A 25,630-nucleotide genomic window follows, 5' to 3' on the forward strand; every position below is an offset into this window, starting at 1 on the left:
GTGGAAAGTTCTATAAATGTCAATTAGGTGAAGTTTGGTGATAGTTTTCTGTATCCTTACCTATTTTTGGAGTACTTGCCAATCAGTTGTTGTGAAATCTCTGACTATAATTGCGAATTCACCTATTTTTCCCTGCGGTTCTATCAGTTTTTGTTTCAATAATTTTGAAGATTTTTTATTAGATGCATCAATGTATGCCCTCTTGATGAACTGACCTGTTTCACATTATAAAATGACTCTCTTTATCCCTGGTAATATTCTTTGCTGTGAAATCTACTTTCTCTAATTAATATAGTCACATCAGTTTTCTCTTGATTAGTGTCAGCATGTGCTTCCATTCTTTTACTTTTAGTCTATTTGTGTCTTTAAAGTGATTTTCTTTTTGTTTTTTTTTAAAGTGAGTCTCTTATAGATAGCATATAGTTGGAGTCTACTTCTATATCTAGTCTGATAATCCCTGTCTATTGACTGCTATGCTTAGACCACTTATATTTAATGAGTATTGATATGATTGAGTTCAAACCCACCATCTTGCTATTTGTTTTCTATTTGTCCTATCCGTTCTTTATTACTTCTTTCCTCTTTTTCTTTTTTTTGGGGGGGAGGGGGATGGGTGCTAGTAACTTTTGGATTAATTGAGTATTCCTTATGATTCCACCTTATCTTCTTTGTAGGCTTATTAGCTATAATCCTTTGTTGTGGTATTTTAGTGGTTGCTTTATAGTACATATCTTTAACTTATCACAGTCTACCTTCAAATGATACTACTATACTACTCCATCTATATTATAAGAGAATTAAAACAGTATACTTCCATTTCTCCCCTCCTGGCCTTTGTGCTATTGTCATATATTCTATATTTTATTTCTACATCTGATATAAACATTGTTGTTATTTCTGCTTTAAAAAGTTAATGATTAGGGACTTCCCTGGTGGCACAGTGGTTAAGAATCCACTTGCCAATGCAGGGGACATGGGTTCGAGCCCTGGTCCAGGAAGATCCCACATGCTGCAGATTAAGCTGAGTACAACTCAACTCAACTAAGCCCGTGCGCCACAACAACTGAGCCTGCGTGCCACAACTACTGAAGCCTGCACAACTACAGCCTGGGCTCCACAACAAGAGAAGCCACCGCAATGAGAGGTCCACGTACTGCAACGAAGAGTAGCCCCCTCTCGCCGCAACTAGAGAAAGGCCACACGCAGCAACGAAGACCCAACGCAGCCAAAGATAAAAATAAAAAAATTTATTAAAAAAAAGTTAATGATTAAAGAGGTTAAAATAATAAGGAAAAAAATGTTGATATATACCTATATAGCTATCATTTATGGTGCTCTTTATTTTTTTGTGTGTAGAACCAGCTTTACATTTGGTATCATTTTCTTTTCCCTTGAAGGATTTCCTTTAACATTTCTTGTAATGCAGGTCCTGCTGATGAATTCTTTCACATTTTGTGTCTGAAAAAGTCTTTATCGCATCATTTTTTAAAGATATTTTAAGACATTTTTAAGAATTTTAGATTGACAGTCTTTTTCCTTGCAGTACTTTAAATATTTTGCTCCACTGTTTTTAACCTTGTATTTTTTTTTTTAATGAGAAATGTGCTGTCATCTTTATATTTGTTGTTTTGTATGTAATGCATCCTTTCCTGCTCTTGTTGCTTTTAAGATTTTTCTCTTTATCACTTGTTTTAAGCAATTTGATTACAATATGCCTTGGTGTAGTTTCTTTCATGTATTCTTGTGCTCGGGGTTTGTTGAATTTGGATCTATGAGTTTATAGCGTTCAACAAATTTGGAAAAATTTCAGTCATTATTTCTTTAAATATTTTTTTAGTCTTCCTATCTCTCTCCTCTCATTTGGGAACCTCAATGACACATATATATGACTCCTTGAAATTTTCCCATAGTTCACTGGTGCCTTTTTCACTTTTTTAAAGTGTGTGTGTGTGTGTGTGTGTGTGTGTGCATGTTTGATTTTGGATAGTTTTCATTGCTATGTCATCCAGTTCATTAGTCTTTTCTTCTGCAATGTCTGTGTTGTTGTTAATCCCATCTGTGTCTTTAAAAAGATGTAAAAAAAAATATCTCCTTACTTCATATGGGCAATCTTTCCTCTAGCCTTCTGAACATATGGAATGCAGTCATAACAATTATTTTAATACCCTTGCCTACCTATTTTTATATCTATGTTATTTCTGGATCAGTTTCAATGGATTGATTTTTTTTCCCCCTCATTATGGGTTGTTTTTTTTTTTCTACTATGCTTGCCTGCTAATTTTTGACTGGATGCCAAGCATTGTGGGGTGACATTTATTTTTGTCTTCTAATAAACATTCTTCAGTTTTGTTCTGGGATGCAGTTAAATTAACTGGGAACAGTTTTGTCCTCTGGGATCTCGCTTTTGAGATTTGTTCAGGGTGACCAGAGCTGTGTTTAATCTATGGTTAATTTCTGCTCCACTATTGAGGCAAGACTTTAACGATACCCCTGAAATATGAAATTTTGTCCTTTCTGGCTGTTGAGAACAGACATTATTCCCATCCCTCTGTGAGTTCCAGGCACTGTTCTCTCTGATCCTTTAGATTGTTCTTTCTCTGGCCTTGGGTCATTTCCTCATATGCATGCACTCCTCTGTACTCAATACTCAAGGGAGACCTCCTCAGCTCTCCAAGTTTCTGTTTTTGCGCAGCTCTCTACTCTAGACTAACTATCTTGGCTTCCTTGGACTTTTAGCTACATCTCCTCCAATAAGGGAGACAACAGGGATCTGCCTATGTTCTGCTTCTTGTACTATGGCCTGGAGACTCTCTCCAGGCAGTAAGCTGGAGCAATCAGTGGTTCATTTTCTTTTCCTGTCTTCAAAGATCATTGCTTTCTGATGTGTGATGTACAATGTCTTAGGAGCTATTGTTTCATATAATTTGTCCTTTTTTTTTTTTTCTTTTTTCTTTTTTAAAGTTTCAGGTGGAGGTAAATGTGGTCTGTGTTACCTCATCTTGATCAGAAGCTGAAGTCTTACTTCTAGTTTTTGGCTAATATAATAGATGTGGCAATATACATCACTGCATACATACCTTTGGTTCTGTGAGTGGATTTATTTGTTGAATAAATTATCTAAGGTGTCTTTGTTAGGTTAAACGGTAGGTGCATTTTAAGTGCAAATGATTTTGCCAAACTGCCCTCCAAAAAGGTTTTACAATCAATACTCCTACTGACAGTTTTTGAGAATGCCTACTTTCCCATATACTCTACGACACTGAGTATTATCAAATGTGTACATCATTACCACTTTGATAGGCAAAAAAGTGATTTATTTTCATTTCTTTTGCAAGGTTAAACATCTTATTATATGCTTACTGGTGACCAGTACTGCTTTTTCTGGAACTATTTATGTCCTTTGAATTTTTAGAAAATTGGTTTTTCATTTTCCTATTGATTTATAAGAACTTGTGCAGGAAATTAACCTTCTACCATATGAATTACAATTTTCCCCTTCAGTCAGTTGATGGTTTCTCTTTGACTTTCCTCAGGTTGCTGTTGCTGTTGTTTTTTTGCCATGAGTAATTTTCAATTTTTTTTTTATGTAGTCCAAGTTATCAATCTTTTCCTGTATGGTTTCTGGAATTTTCATAGCTCTTGGATATATACATGTACATGACAGTAACAGGAGTTTATATCCTAAACTCATAATTAATAAGTGAGACAGTTTAGTTTCTTTTTTTTTTTTCAGTAAACTGAAATTAGATAACAGTTTGCTATAATGAGTTCATGTTTCTTATGCTGATTAAGATCTCTGTTGGGCAACTGTCTTTGATTAATAAAACACAGAAAATACAGATGATTACTTATAAATACAGTTTGGTAAACAAGAATTTCAAAGCATGGAGGAGAGTAGAGGTATAAAAAAGGGATCTTTTGAGGAATCACTGGCTTTAAATCATAGTCTTATTTTTCCCAGGATGGACGCATCTTTAGGGTTTGCTGGGAAGCTGGAGGGATGATATGAAACCAAAACTGATGGTTATTTTCAGACATGTTCGTTGGTTATAAGATAGTTCCTAAAGCCTGGTGCCTCCCCTAAAAACTCCAGCAACTTCTCCCCCACTGTCCCCACCCTGCCTCCCATGACCAATGTACTTACTGCCAGTGTCATAAACATATTTAGAATAGACTTTGTACCTTGTCATACTTTCTTCATAAAATTGCCTAATTGTTTTCTGTAAGTTCTATTTTCCCAACCAGGCAGTCAGCCACTTGAAAGCAGGGCCTTGGGCCATATGCTTACCACAATATTGAGCTTAGATATATATATAGTTGAGTTGTACTCAGCTTAAGCATGTGCTGTTAAAGGTAGTAAAACTGTGTAGAAACTACCAAACCAGGAGAATAGAATCTGAGAAGAAAGTATGCTATTTATTGCCTGGGGATGACACTTGTCACCATCAGGCATTTGGCAAAAATGAGGCTACTGTCCAACAAAGGAAAATGAATGCAGTGAGGCCTGAAAGGAAGACCCCTTCCAAGGAAATATAATTGCTAAATAGGCCAAGTTCTCTCTTAGCATAGTTAGAGTGAATAAATTACCAAGGGACTGAAAACTGCAAACCATTATACTTCCGTAGGGAAAATGAGCTAACCTTTGTGAGGGTCTATGACATGTGGTGGTGAAGGAGGAGGAGAGCTAACATTTAATGCTTATCGTGTAGCCAGCACTGTCCTAATAAGCACTTTCCATGAATTAGCTAATTGAATCCTCTTAAGTCCATGAGGAGGATACTATTATTCCCATTGTACAGGTGAGAAAACTGAGGGTCAGGGACATGCACAATTACTTAGGTAACACAAGAAGGCAGCGTGATTTGAACACAGGTCTTTCTGACTCCAAGCCCAGCCCTTGATTATGCTACAGATTATGCTATAGACCATGCACCTCATTTCATCCTCAGAGGAACCCAGATAGAAGCTTTCCCACACTGTTGATGTGGCAACTGGAGTTCTGAGGTAAGGGAACCACCTACGGGCCATCCAGGTCTTTCTGACTCTAAACCTCATATATTCCTCGTATGTGGAGCCTCCTGACCCCTACACTCCTCCACTCTGCTTGTCCCAGTCCCTCTATCCCTGTAACTCTCCTTCTATCTGCTCCCAATGCACACTCTAAAAGGAAAAAGGAAAAAGGTCTAGTCACATGAGAAAAGTCAATGATGAAGGAACATGCTATGCATGGTCATTCTTCTGAGTCTGTCTTGGCTCATGTGATTTCCTGTGCCTAATTATATCTTCTTCCTTTAAACCCATCCATGTGAGTCTACTTACTCCTTTGAGGCCCTCCTTGATTCTCACCTCCCTTCTTGAATCAGTTGCTCTCACTCTGCCCTTACATACCACTTTGCTTACACCTCTGCTCCTATAGTACTTCTCACACTCTGCCCATTTCTCCATCTAGACCCCATCTAGCATCTTATTTAATCGCGGTATCACCAATAGTTAGCACAGTGCTCAGGCATGGTGCACAATGAAGGAACTCAGTAGCTTAAAAGAAAGCCCACAGGTCCCTATACAGCACTTGCTACTGAAAAGAAAGCAACTGCCAGGATCACAGCCCCACTTCCAAAGGCATAAGAAAGACAACTGGCAGACAACCACTACCTGGGCTGGGTTATTTTCAGGGAGGGATTGAGTGTCTAAAAATGCAAGTCTCCTTGAAAGGAGACTGCAAGCTTAGAAAGGCACCTTACTGATTTATGGAATCTGTATGAGCTTTTAATGGCACAGAAGAGTTGGCCTGCTGCTCCCATATCCACTCAGGCATTAAAAGCTTTGCTTCTAGCTGCTAAAGTATTTTGAACAAATCATCTCCTACATCCATCCAGCTCAAATCTCTGTATGTTTGCTACCTTATTCAAATACCAGTCTTTGAATACCCCATGCCTTTGAATACCACATGCCAATCTTTTTCACTTTCCGCTATTCTAAATAACTAGAAGTGTGGTATAGTAAGTTGCTCACACAGGGCTCCCCAGGAGGTATTTGTTGGAAGATGAGAGTAAGAAAGCATCAGTCGCTTTCTGCCACTATTTGGTATTGGTAATTGCTGGTAAATTGAATCTTGGGTCTATCATTTTGGGTCTCTTGGATTTTTCATTTTGTCCTGCAAAACCAGTATCTCTAACCTGTCGAGAGAAGGAAAGTAAAGTTGTGGGGTTTCCCCTTTCTTTGTCATCACACTTAGCTGTGCCCCACTTTGTCTGTGAAGGAACAGGGGGCGTTAGGAAACTACTCCTAACTACAGGGGGCACATGTAGCACAAATGCTGGGGTTTAGGGTGAATGCAGAAGAGCAGTCACAAAGCAAAACTGATTTTGAGGATTTGCTTCAGTGTCCTTAGTTTATGTGGAAGTTGACGACAAGAGAGGTGTAGCTGGCAAGTCACGAGGTCCTGCTCTTTACAGCTAAGAGTACAGCCTATCTGTCATCAAACACAAATTTGGAAGTTGCAGCTGGCTCAGAGTTGGCATACAGGCTTTTACTATTTCTTCACAGTGTTTTTCACATGCCATACTTAGAGTTGGGATAATTCTGAAACACACTAGTAAGAAGCTTTCATAAAATGAACACAACTGCTAATTCTTTTCTCCCAGTGATGGACTTTTATCAGAGCTGCCCCTTCCTACCTTTCAGGTCCTACCTCACCCCTCCTGCCTTATGCTCCAGCTACATCTGCCTCCTCATTGTTTCTGGAACAATTCATTCCAGCCCCAGGGCCTTTGTACATGCTGTTTCCTCTTCCTTTGTACCTGCTGAGTTCTTCCCTGTGCTCTATCCCTGACGATTCCTTCTGTTTCAGCTCGAGTCACTTCCTCTGAGAGGCTTTCCCTAACCACTCTTCTCAAACAGGCCCCCTACTCTTTATCACACCAACCAGCTGTCTCCTACTCACCCCACCCCATCCTGTCACTGGGCAGAAATCTCATTACATAACCCTTGTGCCTGAAATAGATGTTTCCTTTTGTCCTGTCTAGTATATTTAATACTACCCCAGTCACCATCCTTGTTCTGGTGGCACTATGGATGCAACATGGATTGACACTTCAGAAAGTTTTCTAACAATGTCTTAAAACAAAAAAGGTTTCTGTTAACTCCAAGTAAATCAAGAAATTAAATTAAGAAACCACTTTCCAAGCATCTGAAATTTTATTTTAATGTTTCTATTTCAGTATAGCTCCTAGAGTGTAATAAGTACATCTTTTGAAAAGCACAGAACAGAGATATTAGTTTATTAAATGTTTTAAAGACTTGATTATTTCTAAAGTTTTTCTAATTCCTTCTGTAACTCTATCTTATTTTCAAGAAAAACAATCCTCTCTTGATTCTATTTCACCATTGAGATTCACACAAACCATTCCAAATTTCTTAATTTCCAAGCAACACATTAAATTCTTCAGACTTCTTTCAAAACAGCTAAGGGGAAATCCCTGATGATTTCAGCTGACAATTCCTTAATCAGGAAAAGACTTTAAATGCCAATCACCAGAAAAGTTACAATTTACAGGAAAGAAAGGGGAAATGCTGACATATTACACAACAAAGCACGAATAAAGCATGGTTTATGAATTGAATGGCATACTCATGCTGACAGTTTTATCAAGAATTTCTGGTGACATCATAAACTATGTTGGAGCAATGAACTGGTTCTATTGTCCATGTTTCTGAGAGTCTAAGGTGAAAATAAGATTCCCTTCTTTGGAGATTTTATGGGAAAAATGAAATAACAATTTGTGTACTTTTTTTCCCCCTAGTCTTCTACAAAGACTCTGGGTTTTAAATGAAGCAAAGAACTGAGCTGAAGGGAATTCTTATTTGATGCCTAATTTTATCCAGAATTGAGGAGCGCCCTTTTCGTCAAGGTTTCTATTAGTTGGTAGAGGAAAGGAATGATCTGCTTCTGCCTCGAGCTGTGGGTGTTCAGATCAAAGTTCTCTGCAAGGGCAAATGCTGCAGCAGTAGGGTCCCCAGCACAAATCCTTCCCCAAGTTACAAAAAGAAGATAGTTTGAAGGTAATAACTACCAGGATGTAACTCTGACCCCCAGTGAATCTGGTAAAATCAATTACTTTCAGTTGTAGTAATTATGTAACATATTAGAGATGAGAACACCATGAGCAATGGGTTTTCCCCCTTGTAGTCTATATAAATTCATCAGAAAACTATACTCTCTATTAATGCTTTATTGTAAGTGATTACAAACACAAGGCATTTCATAAACATTTTGTCATTTGCTACACTGTAATTCAGCAGAAGGAATGACACAAAAATTATAATCTTCAGTAAATGAACAGGCAACAAAAAAAGAAAAGCTCCTGAAGGCTGAAATAGATCAGTGACTCAGTCCCAGAGTCAGCCTAAACCTCCATTCAGATTGGGTCTTAAGCATTTACTCATTAGAATGGTATTGGCCGAGAGTGAAAAATGACTGGAGAATGAACGAGATACTGGTAAGTATACAGAAAACTAAGGAAAGGGGCTGAGTGCAACTGGGGATTTAAACATAATTATGGAAAACTTAGAAATAAACTATGATATCGGCCTTTATTTCGAAAACCATATTGAACATCCAAAATAAAAAGTGATTGCGAATTTCCATGTAACCAAATAGCAACTGCTGTCACTTATTGGGCACTCATCATTTACTAGGTACTGCCCCAAGAAGTCTCCACACATTATCTCTTTTTAATCCCCATGACAATTCTATAATGTTCCAATTCCCATTTTAGGGATTAAAAAAAATTGAGGAGCAAAAAGGTTAAATAACTTGCCTCAAATCTCACAGTGGAGGCCTGGGAATGGAACTCGCTTCTGACTCCAATCTGAGTTATTAACCAGTGATGTATCTTCTCTATTTGGGCATTTTGGAGCTAGCCTCTCTGAGTATCCTTTGGGGCTCTAATAAAACGTTTCAAGCATTTTCTGATGCTTCATCCTACTGATTACACAATTAGAGTTTCCCAATAGAAAGATACTATCTATTGTTTCTGTTTAATCACACTTCATTCCACTGCAGTTGCTGCTGCTTAAGTAGGGCGATGTCCCACCTATCAGAGTAGAAATGAAAAAGAAACTGGCTTCCAACCTGTTTTATTATCTTTCTGAGGTTCTCACAGCAGAGCTTTAACATTTTCTTCTTAAAAACCTTGTAATCACAGACTGGTGCTTCTTGTTTTGACAGTCCAATCTTATTAGATCATGTTCTAGCTCAGTGTAGGCCTTGCTCAATACTCCGAAATTTCAGACCTACCAAAGCTACTAAAAACTTTTCAGTTGAGGAGACCACGACCTCATGTGAAATTGGAGTCACGGGAATTTAAAGGAACTAATAAAACATCTCTATGGTAAACTGAAACAGTGATGACAATGGAATGAATGACTAATATTCACATATGACTTTTTAATCCAAAGCCCCCAGCGTTCAATGCATTTTTGCAAACTGATTAAGCTTCTGCACGGTAATAACTATGCTTTGTACTTCCATGACACAGTTCTTTCATGGACTGCCGTGCGCTGGCCTCATGTTAGCACGCTCTAATTGCCCTCAGGTGGCTGGCATGTGGTACAAGAAATGCACTCTTCGTTCGTTCTATCTTCAGAATAAAGAAGTGGTACAAAGGAAGAAGAATTCGAGCTGGGGCAGATTTCAGCAACTGAGGTATGCACACTCGCCTGAATGGGGGGCCTGCAGAACCATGCGGGAGGGGCTACCCATGCAGCTCAGAAAGAGAGAGAGGCAAATGACTTCCCAGTAAAAGCAATTTACAAATACTTCGGCATACATCACCTTTGTGTTATGTGGCCCCATGACTCAGTGGAAGTGAAACGTGTACCTTATTTCCCCTCTAGATCTCCACGTTCTCTTCCCCAGAGCCAGCTTATAACCTCAAATCTCTCAGCAGCCAAAAGGAGATGACTAAGGACAAGGCCAGACAGAGGGTTCAACTTTGGGTTGTTGTTTAGCCTGTATTACTGGTAGTAACCAGAACAGCATAAAATGCTACCATGAAAAAGGTTAGAGGACAAAAAGACTGTTCTCTGACTCAGGGAAAACATCAGGCAAGGATAATTGTCAGCTGTGTGATTTTTAAATAAATGACACAATGAATGGTTTACTTGTGATTCTTCGTCTTAAGTCAGAGAGCAAAGGCCCGAGACTCCGTATTTAGCACCTTGTCACATGTGGGTCACGGAATGTAATGAGAAGATTTTTCACTTTTCGTTTGGGATTATATTGCGAAGGAAATGGCACCAAGCTCTAAGAGATTTATAAACGTCAACACCTCTGGGGCTAGGAAATGAGCAAGAGTAAAGGATGTGGGCCAGGTGGGGACCATGCAAAGTGCAGGGGCCGACGAGGGGCAGCTCTCCCACTCAGGCAAACTGTTCCCCAGGGGAAGGAGGGAAGACCCAGCGTTGTCAGATCTGGCATATTTAAAATAAAAAGTTGGAAATGCAGATTGTTATGTGAAATCTCCCAATTTTTGTATGTTGCAACTAACTGTTATATGTATATACAACTATGTGGGCCAAAACAAACACATCTGTGGGCTGGATCCAGCTCACAGACTCTGCTGTCTGACCCCTGTGACCACAGTAATGGTTTTTAACCCTTAAGCAATTAAAAGGAAACAAGATCTGACACATCCTCCAGGGAGTAAACTACACTGTTGCTTGGTCAAAAGGCCCTTTATAACTCCACTGTGTGGGGTTTTAGAAATAAGTCCAAGAAGTTGATGATTCTATTCTACTAACTGTATCAAGTGTACAACTTTGCAGCTTCCTGTTGTAAGGAGGTCAGTACCAGAGGATCTTAGGGCAAGTTAGGGAAGGGGTTTAGCAGGGAGATGTTCTATGGCATCACAGTATGAGGTCTGAAGCTGACTCCAAGCTGGAGCTCATACCACCTATTTAAAAATCTAGGATTTGTTCTCTGCTGCTCTGAGACAAAGGAGCCCAAGAACTGTGTCAACCAGGGGCTTTCAGTTGGCAGCTCAGTAGGACTGACAGAAAAGTTCAGCTAGAGAGAGAAGAGTCATATCCCCCTTCTGATCTGACAACACACTACGGAACAGAGACAGCACGATGGCTGGTTGGCTGTCTGCCCATCTTCCTTATACACGAGGCACCACGCCATACACCATGCCTTCAGCTATCTTCCCATCCTGCTCCTGGAAGATTGCTAAACATAGCCATTGCACATGTGTTTGGAAGGAAGGAGGTTTCTATTTTAAAGGAGAGAAAGTTCCTTGTCTCTGGCTACGGGGCTTGAAATTGACTACCCGCTCAGTTAGTTCTATCATGGACCATTGATCCTCAATGTTAAAAGAGAGTAAGAGGAGATAAATGCTGGACTCTTCCCTCCACACTAAATGAAAGGAGAGCTGACCTGTGGCTGATTTGCAATGGGTTGAGGAAATCTATCCTCAATGGCCTGGCTACCATCTTAACATGCTGTTTTATCCACTAGCATAATATAGGAATAACACTAACACCAGACCTTTATGGATTGCTCACTACACATGCCAGGTACAGTTCTAAGTGCTTTATGTATATTAACTTATATTCCTCACATAACCCTAAGGATGTAGGTACTATTATTACCCTCATTTTACACATGTGGAAACGGAGGCACAGAGAGGTTAAGTAGCTTGCCCAAGGTCACAAAGTCAGTGACTGGTGGGCTAGGAATTCAAACCTAGACAGTCTGGCTCCAGGGCTGTGCTCTTAACCATTATGCTAGATAACCTCTCAAAAGGAGGAATGAATATCAAGGTAAAGGCTGTAATTTGAGACTGAGCTACTTAACGGTACAATATGAAGGCTTGGTAATTTCCTGTTCTGATGGAAAACAAATTTTCTATTTCCACATTTTATGCAGGTGTCAGAGCAATTATACATCCAGGAAAAAAAAAATCTAAGAAATTTCAGTGTGCCCATTTGACTCTCAATATCTGTTACAGTGGAGTGCATCGTATCATTTTATATGCAGAGATTCAAGCATTGTGGGGAGGAGAAAGAGACCGAGAGACAGGATTTAGATTGGACAGTGGGGTCCCAGAAGGGGCATGGGGTCGGTGGCAGCAGCCAGCTCTCTCTCCGTGGTGCTAGCTCCCCGTGTGCCTCCCTTACTGTGCAGGTCTTGTTGTGTGGCGTGCAAGTCTGTGATTAAAAGATAAGTGTTTTCTAGTATAACATGGCTCCTCATGGCAAGCCAACGACTTCATCTGGTGCTCAACTGAAAAAAAATTGCAACCCTTGAGAAAAAACTGTCTGTGGGAGACTGACTTAGAGATGGTGACTCAGCTTGCCTCAAAGACTTGCAGAAGTCATCTTTTGTAGATTTAATTTTTGCCTTACACACCTAAAAAACCCAGCTTCCTGTATAACCTGTAAGCAAAATAATTTCAGTACATATTATCTCAAATTTTCTTGTAATCATTCTCAAGTATTTCTCCAGAGATATAATCTTTAGTTATTTTTAGGTCCAGCAATTGTTTCTTAATTATAAACTTATTCCATATCACGACCTGTGATCCTAATTCCCTGGCTATTGACCCCCAAGTCTAGCTTTGGAGCCAATCTTTCACAGGACCCTAAAACAGCATTCTATAATAACACAGAAACCTATACTGTAATTGATAATGACTTGTTACTCTTTAATTGCTTTTTCATTTATGGCTCTCTACTAGACTACAAGCTCTGTGAAGGCAGGGACCAACCTCTAATAATGACTGACACGTAGTGGCACTCAATACCTAACTAATGAAAAATAAAAGGCAGTCAAATTTATACACCAGAGCACAGTGCTATACTTTGGCCAGAAAAAATTCCACTGCAAATAGGTATATGAGTGCTTCTAAACTCCTCAACTAGGTGAGCATTCAACGTCTCACCTTCATTTCCTCAGGGTCTGTTTCTCTTTAACTATACATCCCTTGCTGGGTGACCTCATTCACTCCCCCATGCCAACCATATGCCAACAACGCACAAATTTCTTTATCTCCCCCCACCCCCTCCCCTGAGCTACAGGCCTGATTTTCCAACTGCCCTCAAGATATCTCTGCCTGACATAAGTGACTCAAGGTTAACGTTTCCAGAACTAAGTTTTATCTTCACCCTCCCAACCCTACTCCATTTCCCCTTCTCTGGAGTAAAGGCTTATTTCTTGCTGCAGTTTCAAGCGAGGCTTTGGTGTCAGAAAAATCCATGTTCAAATCCTAGGGAGACATTGACTGGTTGTACAGCATCGGGCTTCTCTGAGTCTAAATTTTTACAACAGTCAAATCGCCCGATATTACCTACTCCATAAAGTTGGCATGATGACTAAATCAAATGATGTATTAAATTCCTTAGCTCAGTGCCAAGTGTATAGCTTCAGTCTGCAAGAAAATAGTGCCTTTTATTATTCTCTACACTAGTTAATTCAGTATCTCCATAAGCTAGAAAACTTCAAAGGCATCCTTTACTTCCGATGAGGCTTCTACTCCCTCTTGATTCAAATAGTCCCCAGGTTCTCTCCATTTTATGTTTAAAACCTCTCCAATCTGGGTTCGTCCTGCGTCTCCGCTGACACAGCCTTCACCCAGGCCCTTGTCTTTGTCACCATTTATTCGCTCATTCATTTCCTTGCTTTAAGTCTCTCTACATTTAGCTCACACATCACAGTGACACCAAAGTCATCTTCCTTAAAACCTACATGAATCACGTCACTCCCCAGCCTAAAAGCCTTTACTGGCTCCCAGAGGTACAATCCACATCCATCTACACTTCTTACGAACGGGGTGGGACTATCACTTACACAAAATGACTTGTCGAGATCTTTATATATATTTTTCACTTACTCATCACAACAATGCCAGTTTTTAATGAAAAAAATAAATTTGGAAAATGAGGCTATTCACTAGCCACTAATGGAAGTCAAACAACTTGCCTGTGTCTAAATCTTGTCAGAGATTGGAATTCACAATCAGGTTTGATTCTAGCCTGTATATCTGTCAGTACAATGAATTCACAACTTATCTAGAGAATGAACTCTAAAGTCAAATATAAAATAAAAATCTCATATGACTCAAAGCCAACTTGACCATCTCTTAGAAAAGCAGATCAATATCTCTTTCCGTGTTGGAAAGAGTGCTGTTTCTTTGGCTGATATAAGATTAAGTAGTTGATGGGCATCTCCTGTACTATTTCACTGTAGCCCTTGTCTCTCTCCATTTTTGCTGAGTGTGAACAGCTGAATCTACGTACAGCAATTGAAATATAGGGCTAACAGAACACCTAGATAGAGTGCACCATAATTGAACATTATCTGTCCCTCCCAAACAGCTGGAGGTGGGCAGAGACCACTTAATTTGCACATATTAGGTGGCTAATTTATACACTTGGAAAAAATTAATCCCCTCTTCTTTATCTTACAGTTCAGCTCCTTCAAGAATCATCACTGATTTCAAAATAGCTGAATATGAATTAAGAAGCTGATTGTGTAGGTCATTATTTGGTCTCACAAATTGCAAAAGAAATGATCTCATTCCCAACAAGACTTCCATCTGTCCTTTACGTTCTGCACTGCAGTTTGGTCTTGAACACTCAACCTGACTTTGGGGGTGTCCATTCAGTTGAGAACAACTTCTTTCAGAGTGAGGAGTCTGAGTTCCCACAGGCTCCTGTGAGTCAAAGCTGAACTGCAGGTTCATGGGTGGGGACACCTGCTCTGAAAGCTGCCTCATTTTCTGGTCTAATGTGGTTAGGAACAGGAAGTTGAATCTTTGGTATTTTGGGTTTTGATTCTACCCTGCCCTGCCCTTAAAAAGCATTCACCCACATCAGGGTCTTTAAATGTGGAGTGACCACATTTACATTATCCATTGGAAACACCAAAGACGCTGGTAAGTGTGAGGCTGGAGCTTCGACACTGCGTCCTACTGCTTGGTGTCCCAGAAAAGCACTTCTGTGGGGTGGGCGCCGTGCACTCCGATTCTCCGTCCCTGATTTCTGGAGTCCTTTGAAAGCACGGACACCGAGTTTCTACCCAGTTCCTGGGCCCTGGTCTTGTGGAGTGGTCAAGTAGATTCTGAAATCAGTCTTGCTACAACCAATCTGGCGGCAAACACATCCATACGCTCATTCAGTTACAGTAGAGCATCATGAAGTCACACAGATTTGGGTTCCAATACTGCTCCAGGCAGCCTCCCTAACCCCATTTAGCTCAGTTTCCTCCCTGGGGACAGTGTCGTTTGCCTTACATCATCATTCTAATCTGTTCTCTCTCTCTGATCGAATCAGATAACACAGGTGAAGCACTTCTACAAGCTCCATAAACAGTAGTAGTTGCTAGAATTCCTCCTAGTTCTCACTCCATATTGACCTCAAAGTCAAAGTCAAAGTCTTCACAATGGTCTATGAGGCTCTGTGAGATCTGCCCCTTGTTGCCACTCTGATTTCATTTCCTATATTTCTTCTCCTTGCTCATTCCACATGGCCCTCTTGGCCATTCCTGGAACATTCTAGGACTATTCCTCTGCATGGACTGATGCCTCTCATTTTTCCCCAGGTGCTCAGAGCAGTGCCTGGCAGCTAGGAAACATCCAGTAGATATGTGCTGAATGAATGATGAATGAATAAATTGCCTTGGATGGTCAACCAATACCTCATAGAGAATTCAAGCTCAGCACTAAATACCTCACTAAACTGCACAGGTATCGATATGTTTAGGTCCCCTTCAGAGAGAACTGGACTCTGTCCGCTAACAGTTGACAAGAAACTGTTCCAAGTGCTTTCTATGAATTAGTTCATTTAATCCTCACCCCCATTATTAGTCCTTACTTGAGCGAAAACAAAGCACTGAGAGGCGAAGGAATTTGCTGAAGGTCACCAAGTTAATAAGGGATGTAGGCTGGCTGTCTATTGCCTACTATTACTTTTGGCCAAGGGACCAATCTTCAGGGCTGATGACTACTTTGAATGGTGCTTACTGTCCGACTCTGGCTGATTCTACAATTCCCTTGGGCTGCCAGCCATACAGGCGGGTGATCTTCCCCAGGGCCCCCTTTCCACCAGCCCGTGCCGCTGGAGTTCCAGCACACTCCCCAGCCAATCCTGCTCAAGTTACGATGGAGGAGGTCAGGCCAAATGGGTAAGGCAGACTGTTCATTTCAGGGACAAAAAGGCCCAAATGGTTTTGTTTGTTTTTTTCTTACAACTTATACTTCACAAAATCAGCTAATCATTGAGACATAGAAATGAATTTTTTCTTTAACAGTCAAATAAAGATAGGATTTGAAGTCAGTGAGTCAGGACATTATTTGGAGTTGACGCCGCTGGTTAGGTAGGATGACTAAGAACTGCTCAAGAGGCTACAGAAGCCAGCGGGAAGGTCCTCTTCCTCTTCACCTGGCACGTGCTAATCCATCCTTAGGACACATCTCAGCACTCCACGCTCCAGGAAGCCTTCTTGGATGAGCCCCATCCTCACGCCCACGTCCCCTCCCCCAGGCTAGATTAGGTGGCCCTCCCCTCTACTCTCAAAGCACCCAGTATCTCCCTCCACCGTAAGGTTTGCTGAACTGTACTGAAACCACCTGTTCCCGCCTTCCCCACAGACTGGACACTTGAGTGTGGGGACAGCGTCCACTGCATGCTTGTCTCCGCAGTGCCTAATGACTAAATTCAACAGACGACTGTTGAACAGAACAGTGTCACTCTACTGAGATACCACGACCTCTGACGTCTCCGAATCTGCCTTGTTATCTTCGATCTGGCTTGGAGTGAGATCTGAATGACAAAGCCCTTGAAGTGACCCAGTTACAGTTCAAGAAAGGCATGACTATGGGGTCAGAGTAACAGTCTTCAAACCACATGGCATTCTCTTGCCATACACTCAAAAGTTCTCCAGCTGTTCTCGATGAAATTAATTAGCCCCTCATTCTCCTTAAATAAATGCATAAAAGGAGTTGTGACATTTTCTCTAGGGGTCTTCCTTTCTCTTTCAAAAAGGCAGCACAAGGATAAATTATCTCCTCGTGATTCGGCCAACACTTACGATGATAACCCACATCAACCAAAATATTTATAACCTCCTGAGTCTCACCGTGTACAGATTTAAAAATTCAAAATGTTTGCAGGTGACGCTATTCATATTTTTAAAGGTTTGCTTTCAGAATAGTTCACTGGGTCAGAGTAAAGGAGCTATGAAATAAAGGGAAAAATAATGACACACTCCTCGTTACTAGCATCAGCTATTCATGAAATGTGCTGCCTTGAGTATCCATGCAGATAAATATTTCAGCAATAAATGGAGCAAGGAAGTGCATTTTAAGTATCCGAGGAACAACCCCCTTGGGATTATGAAGTCAGACTCTTTAATATCACCCCAAACTTAATCCTACCCATGCTGACTAATTCTGTAATGAACTCTGTAGTTATCAAGAAGATTAATTAAAAAAAAAAAACCCACCCTGCTTATTCTGAAGCAACGTTGACATGAGTCTCAAACCGGTGACAGCAAACCACATACCACTAAGCATTTTTAAAAAAAAAAAAAAAAAAAAAAAAAAGCAAAACCAAACCCACAGATGTTAAGAACCACTGGTCATGTTCAATGGTATTCCATTTAATTCTTCTTCCATTTAATTCTTATCTTGCTCATTTTTAGAGATGAGGAAACTAAAGTGAAGGCGGCTTAAGGAAACTCCCTGCATCGCCTGGCTTATAAGGTACAGCCGCAGGACTAGATGCTCTGGCTGAGTCAGCAGAGCCTAGGGGCTGAGAGTGGGGTTTCTGCAGCCAGAATACCTGATTTCAAATGCCGGCTCTCACACTTACTGGCCCGGTGACTTTGAGCAAGTTTCTTAACTCTGTGTCTCAATCTTCTCATCTGTAGAAACGGGGACATCAGTAGTACATATTTCAGAGGGCTGCGGTCGGGATTAACTGTGCTAATTTACAGAACGTGCTTGCAACAGTGCATACAGTCAGCATCATTTCTGCTCTTATCTGACTGCAAAGCCCGTGCTTTTTCTCCCACATCGACGGTTAACATTACAAAGCACACATATTACTATTTTGAAACATTTCATAATTGCCTATTGTAAATAATAAATAAATGTTTGTTAATTAAGATATTCCACCCTAGTTTGCACCTTGTTTCATTCTAGAAAGGTCAGTGGTGAGAAAGGCAGGTATCACAGAACACAACATTTGGCTCAACAAAGGAAATCATTTTCACCACTTAGAACTTCCTGAAAATGGAAGGAGCTGACTGTCCCAGGAGGTACCTCAATCAAAGATGACTACTTAGTGGAGATTTTATAGAGCAGATTAAAAAAGGGCTACCTTCGCAGGAGAGGGGAAGGGCTGGGGGAGATAAACTCTGGGGAGTCTGTTTTACACTGGAGAAGATTATTGGCTTAAAGAGCTGCCTTTTGGCAAGCCATTTTTATAGGAATCTTACTTCAGCTACTTTATACTCAGACACACCTTGAGTAAAAAGCATGAATGGTATGAAATAGAGGCTGTTAAAAATGGGTGTGTAGGAAGCGTGTGTGTGTATGCGTGTGTGTGTGTGTGAGAGAGAGTGTGAATGTGAGATGTTAATTAATTCATTGATTTTAGGATATCACAGTAAAATGGCCCAGCAAAGTGATCATAGTAATTTAATTAAATAAGTGACTATAAATAACTTTATGCTTGCAAAGACAAAGAAAATACTTCCTGAATTTTTAAATATACCCTATATTTTCTACGCAAAATAGGTAATCAGAGGTGCGTGGCTTTCTGAAGGAAAAACAGTATAATATTCTTTTTTATTCTAATTTCTTAACAGAAAAGAGCAAGCAAAATCTCGGATCCATTTTTGTTCCATGAAAGACACACCTTGCCTTTTCCTATAGGAATAACCAGCCTTGGGTTTGCCTCTCCTAAGCAGTTATTGCTTCACGTTTGTGTGCAAGAATGTAAAAGATGGAAAAGAAATCTTAGAAGCTTTGTTACAGTGGAGGATTACTGGACTGAATTTCAACATTATGACATAGTATGAGTGTGTTTCGTGTTTGGAAATTGCAATCATTGTTGCTTTCGTTGTGGTCATCCATTTACAATGCTTGGTGTCAGTCTATTTATCTCTTGTAAAAATAAAATACAGTGTGTGTGTGGAAAAAAAAAAAAAAAGAAATCTTAAAAGCTTTAATAAAAACTACCATGACAGGGACTTCCCTGGTGGCGCAGTGGTTAGGAATCCGCCTGCCAATGCAGGGGACATGGGTTCGAGCCCCGGTCCGGGAGGATCCCGCATGCCACGGAGCAGCTAGGCCCGTGCGCCACAACTGCTGAGCCTGCGCTCTAGAGCCCGCGAGCCACAACTGCTGAGCCCGAGTGCCACAACTACTGAAGTTGTGGCGTGCCTAGTTGTGAAGCCTGCGTGCCTAGAACCAGTGCTCAGCAGTGAGGGAGGCCACCGCAATGAGAAGCCCGCACTCCCTGCAACTAAAAGGAAGGCCCGTGCGCAGCGACGAAGACCCAACGCAGCCAACATATAAATAAGTGAATTAATTAAAAAAAAAAAAAAAGGTTCTTAAAAAACAAAAACAAAAACAAAAAACAAAAAAAACTACCATGACAAAAATAAAAACAAAAAAACAAACTCTACTACAGCAAAACTCATCAATTTTCTTCCCTATTTGAGGTCTGCTATCCCATTCATTCATTCATTCATTCATTCATATTCTCTCTCACATTTCTCCATTGCCCACCCCTCTACCCACCTTCTGCTATTTCTAGTATGTGATTTGGTTGAGGAAAGGGGAGGCTATAGTACTCATTAATATGGCATGTACACAGGGGAAGTTGTTTGTTGGAGAGCTCAGGGTGCGAGCTCTGGATAAGGCAGGCACTAAATTTCATTAAACCTCAGTTTGTAAAATGGGGATATAATAACAGCACCTATTTCAGAGGGCTATGGAAGGAATTAAATGAGATAATCTATGTAAAGCTATTAGTATACACTAGCACATAAACCAATGCTCAGTGAGTGCTAGCCAGTATTATTTTTTATTACTCAAGGGCTAATCATTTGCAAAAATAAGACTCTAAACTATAATTCTTACTTTAATAAACACTCTTTAGTTCTTCGATAGTTCTAAAGGCACATAGGCAGGGATACGGGGTAGTTTAAGATCTTCATTAGAGGCAACAATTATCATTGGGTCATCATATGCTTGAGTTTTAGTCAAAATAATATTTTAATTAATAGAATGCTCAAAACGGAATTTACTAAAGCTTCAACAAACAAACATACCCAGCTCTATAAATGTATAAAGTTATTACTTCCCTTTACTTTGTGGGGGAGACAAAATTCAAGCTCTGCCCATAAGCCTGGCTGATACTTCCAATCTCCCCTCCTCCACCCCAAACCAAGCTACAAAAATGCATATTAAAAGTTAAGGAACAAATAAGGCAGAACATATGATGATATATTATGAAGGGATTAATTATCCACTCTTAGTTCTTTTTCTTTCCTTCCCTCCTTTGTTCCTCCCAGACCTTCTCCAAGATGTGCTAACTGGAAACAGGCATGTAGAGCCTAACGGGGAGAATCTGGATCTATGTGGTCATTCTCTCTATGGGTCAGGGAGGATGACCAGGATACCATTAGGATCTCTTTTTTGGGGGATGCTTTCTGAGGGATCCTGAGACCTTCTCTGAAGAAAGCATCCTCTCATTCTGATCAACTTTCTATTTTTTTCTTTTCTCACCAAATGGCCTTTGGGGATGTTCTTTTTACATATCTGCTAACTGGCGAAATCAAGATGGTGAAACCCTGATACCTTCTAAGCCCCTCATTTTTTTTTCTTTGACAGAAAGACAAAGATAACCACAGTAGGAGCCTCAATAGGTAAAGAGATGAAAGGTACAACTGGTACAGAGTAAAGTCTAGGCACATAAGCAAAGGCTAAAAATCACAGTGCTTTTACTGGAAACAAGGGATATGGAAGCAACCGAAAGTCATAAAACAGTGCTTCCCCTCTTCTGCAGCCAAACCCCAATGTCATCACAGCAACATGACACATTCAAGAAAGTCCAACCTATTTTAAGTAGTTTCAGGTGACAGATTATTGGCCCACAATGAGAGACAGACTGATGGATCACAGAGGAGAAAAGTTCACTGTGCTGTGAACCACACTGCTAATCTAGACTGATAAAACCGGAGGAGACATGCATCTCCACTTTCAAGCGTTTACTGGATGACATCACACTGTGGATTTAACCAAAGTGCTGTCTAGATTATCCAGCAAATGTCACATAAGAGTACTTGAGTAGCTTAGATAAAGGTCTCAAAACACTGTGAATGAATTCATCCTGCAAAACAAATTTCCCATATGAGTTCATAATCTGAATTCCATGTCATTTCACTTTGTATTCTTTCAGGTATAACTCAAATCCCATAAATGACATTCGTCTTGCATAGAACAATGGTTTTGTTTTAGAAAGTCAAGCCAGTAATGTAAGGCAGTTTCCATTATGTGCATAAGAAAGCATAAGATTGAAGCTTTTGCCTTAGGTTGGTAAAATAAATATTACAATATTAATCCATCAGGGAAACACACATCAAAACAATGAGATACCAATTTGCAACCACAAGGATGGCTACAATCAAAGAGACAGATAATAACAAGTGTCGGCGAGGACGTGAAGCGATTGGAACCCTCACACATTGCTGGTGGGAGTGTAAAATGGCGTAGTCGCTTTGGAAAACAGTCTGGAAGTTCCTAAAAAGGATAAACATAGAGTTACCATATGACCCAGCATTTACACTCCCAAATATCACGAGAAATGAAAATGAAAACATATGTCCACTTGTACACGAATGTTCATAGCAGCATTATTCATAACAGCCAAAAAATAGATACAACTCAAATGACCATCAATTGATGAATGGATAAATAAAATGTGTTCTATCCATACAATGGAATGTTATTCAGCACTAAAAAGAATGAAGTTCTGATTCATGCTACAGCATGGATGAACCTTGAAAACATTATGCTAAGTGAAAGAAGCCAGTCACAAAAGACCACATATGCATATTTATATGAAATGTCCAGAAGAAGTAAATCTATTAAAGACAGAAAGTAGATTAGTGGTTGCCTAGAGCTGAGGGGGTTGGAGGAAAATGGGAAGTGAATGCTAATGGATACAGGGCTTCTTTTTGAAAATGTTCTAAAATTGATTGTGCTTGGTGCTTGGTTTCACAACTCTGTGAATATATTCTAAAAGCCACTGCATTGTGTACTTTAAATGGGTGAACTGTATGATAGGTGAATTATATCCAATAAAGCTGTTAAAAAAAGGAATATTAACACATCAGACAGAAGGAAATATGGTCATCTAACTACAGCAAGGGTAACTTCCGTCACAACGGTCAACGTGTAACCTATCAGCTAAAGCCTCAAGACCTAAATAATGGCCTTCATAGTTTCAGGGACCTCACCAATGTTTAAGGGAATCCTGCTACCTCTACAAATCAGTATCCTTGATGATTAAGCATCCCTCCTGTTTGTATTCCCTGCAATAATCAGCATAAAGCTTTCTACATAGTGGATGCTCAACTATGATTTATTGAATGGAATTCAAATACATTTAAAAATAACCAACTGGAGTTGGTAAATAAAAATCAAACCAAGAATGCTTTGCCCTACACGGGGAAAGCTGATCAGCACCAATACAGCTATATGCCAAATTAAATCTGGGGCATCTAAAATGCAATCTTGTCTCCCAAATTTTAGTCAGTCATTCCTGATTACAAAAAGATTCATGCTCTTCATTTGCCTGGGTTGCATTTCCCTGAATAAAATCTGGAACTTCCTGGGCAGGGGTTACTTCCAACGTGGATTAACAGACAAGGCCCCTGAGGGTACAAGGTGGGACAGTACTCTTATTTCCTATTTATTGTCAGGGAACCCTCAGGTGGTCTTTTGTGGTTGTTATTTTGGGTTTTTCCTATACTCTAGCCTGATGTTTAAGTGGATGAGCTCTGGAGCTAGTCTGCTTGGATTTAAATTCGAGTTCTGCTCCTCATTGACATCTCTGTACCTCAGTTTCACTATTTGCAAAATGTGAATAATTATAGTACAGGCCACAGGAATTTCTGTGAAGATGTAAAGTACTTCAAATGATGCCTGGAATATAGTAAATCTCAATAGTGTAAGCTATTATTGTAATAGAATTTAGATTTGCAGAATCCTTGAAACAGAACTCAGGCATAGCTACTGTTATCATAGAGAGGAGCATATGGTATCAGACATAAGCCAGCCCCACTGGGACAGGTCAAAGTAAAACTATGGAATCTCATTCTTTCCCAGATTTCTGGTTGGGAAATGCTACCCCAGGTTTTCAGCAAGTATGACCTGCCAACAGTTAAATTTTGTTTTTCATGTTGTAAAACCCTCCTGGAGGAGATGATATTCTTTGATGGGTATGTCACTATCATAATTGTGCTTTGGGCAGAAAGACGAGAACTACCACACTGTGATTAGATATGGTACTTTTCAGAATCTGTACGCTCTTAATTTTCTTCTGGATCTTCCATCACTGACAGGGAAGCACATAAGTGGCCTATAGAAGCCAACGATAATACCAGTGGTATGAGGCTTCTGAGTGACAGTTCCTAAATTCCTTTTTTTTTTTTTTTAAGACAACTTGTTTGAAAAAATTTAAAATTTTATCAACAAAATTCTTTTGGAGATACAAAGGGCTTTTTAAAAAATTTTATTTTTATTTATTTATTATTTTTGGCTGTGTTGGGTCTTCATTGCTGCACACGGGCTTTCTCTAGTTGTGGTGCGCGGGCTACTCATTGCGGTGGCTTCTCTTGTTGCAGAGCATGGGCTCTAGGGCGCGTGGGCTTCAGTAGTTGCGGCACGCGGGCTCAGTAGTTGTGGCTTGTGGGCTCTAGAGCGCAGGCTCAGTAGTTGTGGAGCACGGGCTTAGTTGCTCTGCGGCATGTAGGATCTTCCTGGACCAGGGCTCAAACCCCGTCCCCTGCCTTGACAGGCTGATTCTTAACCACTGCTCCAAGAGGGAAGCCCCAAAGGGCTTTTTCATGACATTTTTTTCCCCACGTTTCCACAGCTTCTTGAATCTACATATTGCTAGTGTGGTAGACACTGGGAATGTTCACCTATATCCACATTCTCCTCTTCCTCTTGGGTCCCTAACTGTATGTTTTTCCAGCCTTTCCATAGGTAGGTGTGGTACATGTGATGCAGTCCTACTCAACGAAATGTGAGTGGAAGTGATCTGCACTTCCTTGTCTAGATCTGGCCCAATCTCACTCTTTCTCCATGGACCAGCCTGAATGGAGGGGACTCAGAAGGAGCCACAAGATGGAAAGAGCCTGGGTCCTTGAGTAACTTTATGGACCAGACCCATTCTGTCCCAATCCAATCTGCATTGAACTGTACATAGGGAAAAATATACAATAATAAGCCACTGGGGTTCTGTAGCTGTTTATACAGAAGCACCTGTTAGTTACTCTAATTAATATAGCTAGGTAAAGGCTTTGTTAGTTATTGTTTAGGGGAGCTGGTTTGCTTCCAGAATAGTTCTTTCTCTGTTAGATACTGGCAACAAGCATACTAATAAAACACATTTCCTACATCCCTTCTCCTTTAGTCTCTTTTACTATCACTAAAATCACTGGATACAATCTTTCAGTCATATCCACAAAACACATCCTGGTGTTTTGTGGATATGATTGAAAGATCATCATCTGATCCTGCCAGATTCTTCTTTAGAGAACATGTCTTTTGCATTGGATTATTTGTAATCTTAATCCAGATCTCTTTGCAGAGCTGGCCAACGTATATCTCTAATTGTGCACTTGATTAATCACTCACCATCTCAGAGAATTGTTTTATAATTATATCAAGTTCTGAGTTAGGAATTGAACAATCGCAAATTGTCAGATAAAAATTAAAAGCTATCAGCAAACATTAACCACATTTATTTATAATTCTTCACATAGTTCTTTATAGCAATCTTTTAGTAGCCCATGTATTTAATGTAAACCATAATTTCTTTGTGTGTATTAAAGTTATAAATGGAATGAAATGTAAATGGAATCTTTTATGATTACTGTCTCCAGCCTCTTGGGATGAATAAACAAAGTTGGTATAGCTACCTTGGGTTTTTTTTTTTTTTTTTTTTTTTAATACAAAGGCTAATTGTTTTTTTTTTGTTTTGTTTTGTTTGTTTGTTTTAATTTTATAGCTACTTTATTTATTTATTTATTTATTTTTGGCTGTGTTGGGTCTTCGGTTCATGCGAGGGCTTTCTCTAGTTGCGGCAAGTGGGGGCCACTCTTCATCGCGGTGCGGGGACCGCTCTTCATCGCGGTGCGCGGGCCTTTCACTATCGCGGCCCCTCCCGTTGCGGGGCACAGGCTCCAGACGCGCAGGCTCAGTAGTTGTGGCTCACGGGCCCAGCTGCTCCATGGCATGTGGGATCTTCCCAGACCAGGGCTCGAACCCGTGTCCCCTGCATTAGCAGGCAGATTCTCAACCACTGCGCCACCAGGGAAGCCCGCTAC

General features: G+C 40.2%; 1 protein-coding gene and 1 long non-coding RNA gene across 4 annotated transcripts in view; one reads left to right on the top strand and one right to left on the bottom strand.

Moving 5' to 3' along the window:
* NSMCE2 (NSE2 (MMS21) homolog, SMC5-SMC6 complex SUMO ligase) overlaps positions 1–25,630 on the bottom strand; it is a 224,351-nt gene that overhangs the window by 37,794 nt on the left and 160,927 nt on the right. The window contains exon 6 of one of the 3 annotated variants that reach the window (XM_057532081.1): positions 19,655–21,812. The exons of 1 other annotated variant lie outside the window; for it this stretch is intronic. In XM_057532081.1, coding sequence (XP_057388064.1) covers positions 21,621–21,812 — 192 coding nt within the window. In that variant the 3' untranslated portion in view covers positions 19,655–21,620. Of the gene's footprint in view, positions 1–19,654; positions 21,813–25,630 lie in introns of those variants that run through there. One more of the 3 variants, XM_057532082.1, reaches the window with a different exon arrangement.
* Positions 9,496–19,008, top strand: LOC130705522 (uncharacterized). The gene is made up of 3 exons (XR_009005793.1): positions 9,496–9,706; positions 17,702–17,762; positions 18,872–19,008. It is a non-coding gene; the product is annotated as an uncharacterized LOC130705522 (long non-coding RNA).

Source organism: Balaenoptera acutorostrata, chromosome 17 (genome assembly GCF_949987535.1).
Source record: "Balaenoptera acutorostrata chromosome 17, mBalAcu1.1, whole genome shotgun sequence".
In the NCBI taxonomy this organism is placed as follows: Eukaryota; Metazoa; Chordata; class Mammalia; order Artiodactyla; family Balaenopteridae; genus Balaenoptera; species Balaenoptera acutorostrata.